This window comes from Annulohypoxylon maeteangense (genome assembly GCF_022496945.1).
Source record: "Annulohypoxylon maeteangense strain CBS 123835 unplaced genomic scaffold GGS22scaffold_15, whole genome shotgun sequence".
NCBI lineage: Eukaryota > Fungi > Ascomycota > Sordariomycetes > Xylariales > Hypoxylaceae > Annulohypoxylon > Annulohypoxylon maeteangense.
Genome location: NW_025953262.1, coordinates 265,171 through 275,264, shown reverse-complemented (window position 1 = coordinate 275,264; position 10,094 = coordinate 265,171). Strand labels below are relative to the sequence as shown.

Below are 10,094 nucleotides of genomic sequence, written 5' to 3'. Positions count from 1 at the left end.
ATGTTTGTCGCTTCTTATAAAGCGCATCCACTTTCTACTCGGCCGACAAATCTGAAGTCTTTCCAGGGACCGCAAGGTTGTTGAGATACGGTACTAGGTTTACGAAAGCTATAACACTACAACCTCGTCTAGCGTCACTGGCTTTGTCGATCTGGCGTAGCGGACCACGATGCCAGTGTAGGAAAGGTGCTTAGCATATCCTTTCAATTAAGCAATGCTCGACGACTGTTTCGTGCTACCCCATACATATTTTCGCACTTAAAACATTAGGAGACGACGTGGTGTATCGATACCTGGTACCACAATCGTCGACCTCTGGGCATAGTACTGTAACTTACGTTATACAAGGTTGATCTTATCGAATTTGAAGAGATGCTAAGATTAGGACCCGTGACGAGGCTGTCGCGGTTAGGACGTAAAAACAGAATTGAGATCTTCGATGGCATTACGTCTTAACAACGTCTTAACATGGCCCGTCGAAGGAAGGATAGTATGCTAACGGGTTGCGAAATGCTGCACACAATTGACTACGGCAATATATCCAGAGATAACGTCCTGTTCGAATATTGGAGTCTCAAATGCTGCTGAGCTGACATGCGCGACGCTGCGCGGCAGGCACCTGCGAATGATACAGGCTGCTGGAGGCCTGCGGACCTGCAAGGCTTCGACTACGTCCCTTGCTACTTGCTACCACCGCACAACCAGCATCAACGGAAACGCCTACTGCCACCCTGGCTGTAGGTAGCTGCACCGCCGACGCCGACGCAACAACACGGGTTACTTGAATCAGGATATGTATATCTTCCCGTGTCGGCGTGTCCACTCTATCCTGGCTAGTTCCACGGCAAGAATTTAACCTCGAAACTCGAAGGGAGGGTCCGCGTGGGATGTATCTGTCTTGCCTTGGGTGTCTATCTCTCTGATATGAGTAGGCATGCGTCGAGAGCATGTGGAATATCCATCTGAAACTACTGGAGAATAGGTGGGTACATGATAGAGATAGGATAGATGGAGACCTTCAGTGTGGGTGGAGCGCCCTCCCGCGATATAGTCACATTAGATTACCCACCTAGATCTGGGTTTAATCGGTACTAGGTAGAGAGCTCGCGCTAGAACGGACAAGATGAAGTCTCCATACATTAACCAGGCTATAAATGTTAGTAGTCATTCAGTCTATTCCCTCCAGGTACGCCAAGCTCGGACTCTGAATAGCTAAGAAATATAGTGTCCAAGCGATTACGACATCTTAGGCCTATGGCTCATGATCATCAGGCCTTTTGTAGCTGCTAGATCTAGGAACATTCGAAATTAGCGACCAAACTGCCGACTAGCCGTGTAAAGTCGAACGCAAGGCCACCACTATCAAGGCTCTATCTCATAGCGCAATATATAGACGAGATGCTGTAGGTAGGTAGTGTCAGGTATGTATATATGCAGTTGGATGAGTGTGCTAATTTGATCTGCTAGGAGCTCCCTATTCTCCTAAGCTACTTGCAGAAGGCTCGGCGATTCGCTAGGTCACATTCAATGCACATGTGCAGACGCAGGCCCCGTTATATTTGGTAGGCAACCCCGTGAAGCTAGGTCATTTGCGAAAGAAAGGGGTTATTGTCTTGGACGCTGACGAAACAGCGTAGCACGCGGCTGGTTGCGATTTAGTACGAATGGGGGAAAGGCAGATTTCTGTTGATTATCTGACTACCTCAGTACAGTATCTTTACATACATACATACATACGTACATCTTATTCTTAATCTATTCCGAATATTCGCCGTTATCCTGTCCCCCAATCTTTGCATCTTATTGCGTCTTCTGCAGCCGTGCAGATGCGCAGATGCAGCCAGGGGCATTGGAGGTGGGGAAAAAGGAAGAAGGGGGTTCGGAAGATACCTATCACATCTCTCATACATATTATAGTACATACTCCGTACAGCGTACATGGCGTTATGTATGCGAACGCCTCGCGACTATGTAAGTAACTAACTAACGGTAGGTAACCAACGCCCGACAGGTTTAACTGACATGAACCATGAACTGCCATGATCCTTGGCTTAGAGACAAGAGAGACCGGCGAACCGAAACGGGTCCGGAAGGGGGAGCTGAGCTACGAAAGCCCAAACTCGGCCCGTAGCTCGATTCAAGATGCAAAAAGGAATAAGCTAAACAAAAACAGGAGCCGGTTTTTTCCATTTCTTCCCATATCTTCCCATATCTTCCTATTTTATTTGACCCCCACGCGCAACTTTCGTCATGTTTCCATGGATCGAGTTGACGTTATGTGACTCTTAAATGCAATCAAATATCCCGACCCAATCCGGCTATTTTCAGCTACATGTTGTATCAGTTTGTCGTGTACCGAGTCTACCCTTTCCCTTCGAAGGGGATACCCAGAGAAAGAGAGAGCAACATCGAGGATTGATTGGTCTTCCCCCCCCCTTCACCCCAAAATATTACCTATCACTTTTCCATTTTTGTAATTGAGATGCCAAGTTCGGCGAGGTCGGCAGAGAACGTGTGCATGAACAAGTGGGTATCGTGTAAATCCGTAGGGTACCCAATGAACGACGACGAAGGCGCCATAGCCAAGAAGCTATGGTCATTCGGATCCCCAGTGCTGGGAAATTGTGTGATGATGGAACTCTAACCTCTTTTGGGGCCAGAGAATTCCAACTTGGCTCCGAGATTCTTCGCTACAAGCGTCGTATAATGAAACTATCTAGGCCAACGGGGTTAACGCTGGCTGAGTGAGCATGTTTGCGCGCGAGTCCCGACGAAGTGGTCCTCTTTCGGCACGCCGCGATTCCGAGACCAAGGTAATAGACCAGAGGGAGGAATGTCGAAAGGGACGGGACGCTACGAACTAACGAGTGCACGGCTTCAGTGGAGGTCTGTGACATGGCAAAAGACGTTATCCTTTTGAGGATATTTTTTTCAAGGTGCACCCCTACCTGTCGTCCTAGACAGCTAGACTGGGGCTTCTGGGGCTGCTGGGGTTGGTCCTCGTTCGCGCTAGAGCTCGTTCAGGGACAGCTTGCGACCCGAGCGCGGTTAGGGCTAGTAAGATAGGGACTTTCGTAAATCTGTTGATCGTCATCCTCAGTTCGTCTGTTCTTTCAGCCTCTCCGACGGCCTTTATGTTGAAGTTGGCGCTAATATAGGTACATACAATAATATCTTCGCGAGCAGGCCAAACAAATCGTGGCCTGAAAGCCAAACAAGATATCACGGACTATCGCTACCATGCAATTTCTATAAACATCGGCACACCAAGGGACTTTGTTTCTGGTACACATGGCCCGATCCCTTGGAATCTGAGTCGCCAAAGTCCGATGGCTTGACCGCAAGAACCAAGTTGGCGCCTCTCGCCTAGCTAAGGAGGGCACGAAAGCCGCCATTCTCACGTAAGAGGTTTTCTCCATTTGGAACGGAAAGGAAGCATGAGCACCGAGACCATAGTTCGTATCAGGTTCGGGAATCTTCTTTCCCAGACTGCTGGGTCTCATTTCTCGTGGTCATCAGCACTATTCCTTGTACACTTTGCAGCTTCTACCACTCCAAACCACTCCCTCAAGGTCTGGAGCCGAACCGAGTTCCGATCGAGGCCTAGCTTGCCAGGGCTGAGCTCGAAGTCAGATTAAGTGTGTTGATGGTTGCCGGATCGATTGGTTAAGACGGAACGAATACCGCAAGTACTATCACCAGTTCGGCTAGGTCTTAAGTGGCGCCATCGAAAAAAAATATTTGGTCCTAGAAACGCTAGAAACACTATGGGGCTGTCTGTCCTTTTGGTAATGGACCTGGCTTAATTTTCTCCTGGGTGTGGTCGACAAGGTCGACGAGACCTTCAGTGGCGAGATTGTAGTACGTACATCGACTACCCGAGCAATAGTGCGTTCCAATGAGTCGGGTCGGCGACCAGATTGTGAAGACTATTGGGTGCAAAATTAATTAGTACACAAGTTAGTTAGACGCAAGCTGGAAGTTCCAGCTGCTTACTACAGAATTTACTAAACCACCTAAGGTATGTGCATAACAGAAAACTTCACTTAACGAGCTGAGCAGACATGAATATCTTTTCGAGAAGAATTAGATACCTAGTTTCGTCCGATTTTCTTGATGACTATCGATGGATATAAACAATGAGGGTCTTTTTTAGGGTCTCCGCCACTTGACTATCGCAGGGTTTCATATGCAGGAACCGACAGTCATAGAACCCTGGACAACCCAAGGCTTTACGAAAGGCGTCGAGTTCTTGTCAGCCTGTTCATCTTAATACATTCCCGGGTTTTAATCGTGACTTCGGTTTAGGCTTGGCTGGGTGAGATTTTGGTGTTCCTCAGAATTGGAGTACGTAGCGCTATGCAGGCTTCTTTGGGTGCCTTGCAGGTTGGCCTAATATCACTTAAGACAAGCCTAGAAGCGGAGGATTTTGATGACGTCTAAGGAATGAGGTATGATTCTAGCTGCTTACCGGCAGGAGAATGTAGTCACATGAACATTGTACTATACCATGTAGCACAGTCAAAAGTAGTATGAAACTATGAATCCATCGTCGCTCTTGACTCCCCCTACCCATGCTATCGGTCTTCTTACGCTGTACTGCGCATTCTTCGTGTTATCTCAACCACGCGAGAGTATTTCTAGGGGCCGTTAGGTGTCTCGGCATTGCGGCATGGTCAACATGGTTCATGGTAAAATCCCTTGCTTTTAATAAGAAACCCTAGAGATTTCTAGAGACTAGCGGGATCTTACTGAAGATAATGAACCAGGTGGTTTAGCAGCATACCTTACCTACACCATCGCGACCATGGATTGGTATCGTCACGAGACTAGGAAAGATTGGATCAAACCATACCTAGTAAGTTGTTGAGAGACAGCCAGGGCTGTTGACGATGCCTTCAACCCTCAGATCTACTGTCCTTCATACTAGTTTCGAACCCACTACGATTGTTACCTACTTGATCTTGCTTTACTTATCTCGGACATCGATCGTCCTAGCACCCTCAAGGATAAGCGTATCCTTAATAATATCAGTGCAAGGCATATATTTATATGATAACTAATCATATATTATTAATGATCACGGATTTCGTACTATGTGGGCTCGCTACCACTTATCTCCGTAACTGGCCGTTCCGAATTCTGAGCAAGGTCAGGCACTGCGGATAGTGCATTGTTCCTAGGACATTATTGATCTCATTATAGGCGAGCCAAACTCGAATTGTCATCGTCTAATATCAGGTTGTATTTGTCATAATTGTCCGCAACTACCATTTAATTCTGTACTAATAATTATCAGAACCACTGTATGTAGCAGATCGTACTATGTAAGAGTGCACGCGGCGCGAAAAGGCGGAATTGGCAACCCCAGACTTTTCCATTCCCTCCCCTTTCCCATACTAAGCCGCTTGATAGCCAGGAAAATATCCTTGTGCTTCGCATCGGGACTTTACCTAAACTAGAATGATATGCCCGGCCAATGTACCGGCCGAACCACAACTTTGCCCTTGCAAATCCCGGATTATGAACATTATTCACGGTATCACATTTCAAGGTTTTATTACAGATCGAGTTGAAGATCGTGAATGATTAAGGGGTATTTTTCGCAATTGTTCTAGTAAAGGGTCTGAGATCTACAGTATAACCTTGTTCCAGAATGACAAGATATCTTCTTCTTCAACTAGCACTGGCGCTTGTTATACGATACCGAAATACCCATGGCTATTAGCTATTGAGACTATCGCACTACTTTTCGACGCCAAGCGGGAATAAGCGGTTTTTTCATCATGCACCAATCTTACGCCCGTAAACCATCCCTAAAATCGTTAAGCCACAGAACGGGTCCAAATTTGACACTCTCGACAAGGGTTAAAATAGTTTCCTCGATGACGACCAACACTACACTGCCATATTAATCGATATCTTTGATAAGATCATCGTACTTGAGTCATGTACGCACGTGGGGCGCAATGCGAGCCTGAGAAGAGCCTCCCGAACCTCTCGAGTTACACAGTAACGATATTCGTGAGATGGTGAGATGGCAAATTCCGTATTATAAGCTTATTTACATGGCAATATATGTGCGTGTTTAATATAATTTAAGCCTCTGAACATCATATATGTATGCATAGAGTGCAGAGAGACACTGCTATGACATCGTCTGCATGTGCTGTATCAGTGCTTTACATACATATATACATGCATATCAGCCATATCATGCGAAGTTGGAACTTCTTGAGACACAAGCTATCGGATGTCCGATACGGTTTCGCCCGCACCTCGGCAGCCTCGTTTATGACGTTTATCTTTCATATGACGCGGGAATCATGCCGAAATGGAGTTATGGGAATAATAAAACGACTCGTGATAAAACTAAGCGAAATTCCGTAGAGTAAACTCCGAGACTTATCGTATGTTCCATCGTCGCTTGGGCTGTATTACCCCTTATTCGCCTCCATATGTGAATATTGTGAATATGTAGATACCTAGGTACATATATACATGTATGTATATATGTACGTATTCACATCTTAAAAGTGTATTTTGCTTTATGAATAATATGATCCAAAGTTATACGCGTATTAACTAAAACCCCGCATTCTTCAAGCTTGGCATATGCACGTACCTGTAAGTGAGATTTCTTTGTCAGTTTTGGGCAATCCGCTGTCAAATCTCGATTTTACTTTTTTTTTTCTTCCTCTCGAATCCTCAATTTGCAAGGATAAGGATTCCCAACCCTGCACCAACCATGGAAAAAGTCGTCGTCAGCCGCATCAAAGTATTGATAGGCCTAAGATGTACGCAGTACGCAGTACATTGGTACCTTTCCAATCTCATCCATGGGTGAATCACGACTCGACTTGCGAGATACGCCCACACCTCGACCAATAATGGATCGAGCCCTTGGCGATAGGCGAAACTTGGTCTGCCAGAGCTGCCACTATCTGCCACTACCTGCCATGGCGATCATACAACCATCGGAGCTACGGGATTGTTTCAATCCTGTGAGAGCTTCGAATTGGATTAATGAATAAGTGGCCTCTCCATGGCCTCTCCATGGCACGAAGTCAACAAAAGCAACCGACTGCATCCCTAGCGGGCTTGTGGTACCCTTCTTATTGGTGACCTCGTTTTATCCATCCCAAGTCACCGGCAGCAGCCTTCTTTAGGTCGTCTAGTTGCGTAGTAATATGCAAAAGTTCGTTAAATCGTTCAGGTAAGGCAGACGGCGTTGGTTCTATCCAAGGCCAGACCTAATAGTCAAAACGAACGGGAGCCTGGAGAGCCTGCTTGGAAGACGACATGTCATGTTATACAACGGCAGTGTCCAACTAGGGCCAAACGCTTCTACTGTAGGTCCGCACACACACTACAGGCGCTGAATCTTGCCTTTGGCTTGGGTCACACGGCACACAGCAGTGTTACCCAATACGCTGAATTCGCTGAATTACCTATACGCTGAACTCAAGTATCCTGCCGCGTAAATTACAATACACTGCCTTGCTGCACGCAATCTCGGCCGGAATACCGGTCATCGGCTATTCTGTAACAATCGTTTCCCAGCTGCCTGCGTCTCGTAAAAGTTTTCATAGATGTTGCCACTGCTATGCCAGCCCTAGCGTCGTGCACGATGCATCGGATCAAAGGATAATACCTAGTACGTTGAGAGCGTAAACTAGCAAGACCGGCGTAAGTGTGACGAGGCAAAACATGCCGTCTGCGATGGTGATCTATCTAACGCCTTGTTTTACAGTTATTAAGTGAGAATGGCAACATGGAATTTCTTATGCATCATGCTCTGCAACATTCCAAGGTGTTTACGTAAGGCGTTTAAACTGTCTCTTACCTACATTGGATTTGTTCCTATTTCGTTCCTGTGCAGCATCGTGATGCTGCGAGGCCGTTCCCCTGTTGTTCGAGACCCGGCGAGAACTCTCCCCAGCCACAGGACAGCAAGGGCACAGAGCTCTATAGCAGCTATGAATATGGACGGCTAGACGCAGGACCAAAATGTCATGCATGTCTCTGATACTGAGCTAGCAGAAGTATGCTTTTCTCGCTCAGGCACGCGAATTCCACGTTCTCCAAAATGGAGAACTGCTGGGCGCTCCTTGAGGATCTATCACGACATATCCGCCACTAGTGGCAACGATGCTCACTCAACTTTACGTCAACTTGGCGTTATTTCCAGCGTGGCAGCGTGGCTGCGACGCCGTATCGTAAGGTCACGGCATGTTTCTTATTAACGACACCCCATTCCTCGTTTAAGGCATAAGTAAGCTAATGTGGCTTACCGTAGCATAGAAGGATCCCACCCTGCCCTCTCATTGGCCTCCCCGCGCCGACGCAGCGGTTCTTATTTTCCCATCACATTCGTGGCTGCATCGTGAAGCTTGGGGGGAAAAGGCTATGATGTTTACTGATTTTTGCTTATCGTCGCCAGGATTGCGAAAAGACGATCCTGAGACGTTAGCGTCACACATTACCGTTTACTGGGTCCCTTGCCTCTGTGGCTAGCTACTAGACTGCTAGAGGACTGAAAGGGCGGGCGATGGCTTGAGATCCCTGGCGTAGACATGCCAAACTCTTCACATATTGACGTTAGTGCTGATGTTTTTTTACTCCAGGACTTCGAAGCCACTGTTGAGCACATCTAGGATCGAAGCCCTATGATCGACCCAGGGAGGGAACGCCCATTACCTCGTTCGTCCCACCTGGCTGGCACACGGGAAATTTACTCGCGTTATTATTCCCAATCCATCGGATAGGAGTTGGTTTCCGACCGAAGGATCTCCCACCAGCAGGCAATTGTGCTTACCACGAGAAGGGGTAGCGACAGCTAGGACGTACATAGCAAGCCGTGGCAGCGTGGGAAAAATGTCCGTAACTTAGTCCCTGCCCTAGGCACGCAGGCACGGAACCGTGCTGCCGAAAACAAAAGTAAGATGAACACACTTGGTTCACGTATGGTTCGGGAATAGTAAACTCTCCATGGTGAACCGGTTGAGAACTGCTGTACTGTACTGTACTGTATCGTACGAAGGTGGCTTTGCCACTCTTGTTTCTGTAGCACGTTGGTTTTTCTTTTTCGGGACAGCTAAGCGTATTATGCGTGTAAAGAAGGAATCAGGTACCTATTTACGCAATTAACAGTGAGTAAGATATCCCTTCGGCGCCTAAGAGGTATGTAAGTACAGAATGCTGCCCGTCCCGATGGCTTTCGAGGATCTCCAATTGGCGCTCACTGTGCCGAAGGATCACAATAAATCAGACCACGTCCAAGATCTTGGGCGTTCCAATTGAAGGACCCCTAGAACTCCTTAAGGAACAGAACCCAACAGAGCGGGATGGATTGGAGCAACACTATGCGAACCAGGTTTATACAACACAATGCCAATGACAATGCCAATGCCAATCCGTCCTCCTGGTCGGAGCAACGGACGGGATCGTGACAGCCCCCAACGTATCTAGCTCCGGATTCTTTGTTACTTAATGACGGCACCTGACTTTGTGCACCCTACCCAGCATAGACTCAGGGATTTAAGGGATCTCAGGGATAGAGGGATAGGATGAGATAGTAACCCCCTTTTGCATAAGGTTGTGTGGCAGCACATTGCCTCACTTCGATAATCCCCTACACGGCCTGCACGGGTAAATGAAGATTGTGCGACGCCGGTAAATCAGCGTCTTCCATCGCAGAGGAGCGCGAAGCAGCAACCCGGATCGCGATTAGGGTCCGTCTCACTCGCCAAATAGATCCTCGATTTCATCTACGCTGGCCACTCTTGGCAGCCCTGGCCGGAGCCGTTTTGAGTGGCCGGTAAGAAATCGCATACATATTATATGCTATGCTATGCTATACGCACGGCAGATATTAAATGTGGTGTTAGCATCGCATCGCCGTCGCCCAACGCTCCTTTGCGTAGCCTTGTTAGGCGTCAGCAGTCATGAGACTTTCCGCACATGCACCTTGCCGTCCTGCTTGTCTATCTCGTAGCGCTTGCGTCCGAGATCGCAGAGCCCTGCAATACCACCCTCGTCTTACTTGGAGGTCATCACCCTACTGCCACCGTACTTCTTGTTGCTGTTATGCT

The 10,094-nt window shown here is 47.5% G+C and overlaps 1 protein-coding gene across 1 annotated transcript; it reads left to right on the top strand.

Moving 5' to 3' along the window:
* The first annotated feature begins 7,544 nt into the window (after positions 1-7,544).
* GGS22DRAFT_169472 (uncharacterized protein) lies at positions 7,545-9,070 on the top strand. The gene is made up of 4 exons (XM_047962328.1): positions 7,545-7,689; positions 7,754-7,821; positions 8,041-8,219; positions 8,300-9,070. Exons 2-4 carry the CDS (start codon positions 7,767-7,769, stop codon positions 8,411-8,413), a joined length of 348 nt encoding a protein of 115 aa, XP_047816297.1. The 5' UTR covers positions 7,545-7,689; positions 7,754-7,766; the 3' UTR covers positions 8,414-9,070.
* The last annotated feature ends 1,024 nt before the right edge of the window (positions 9,071-10,094 follow it).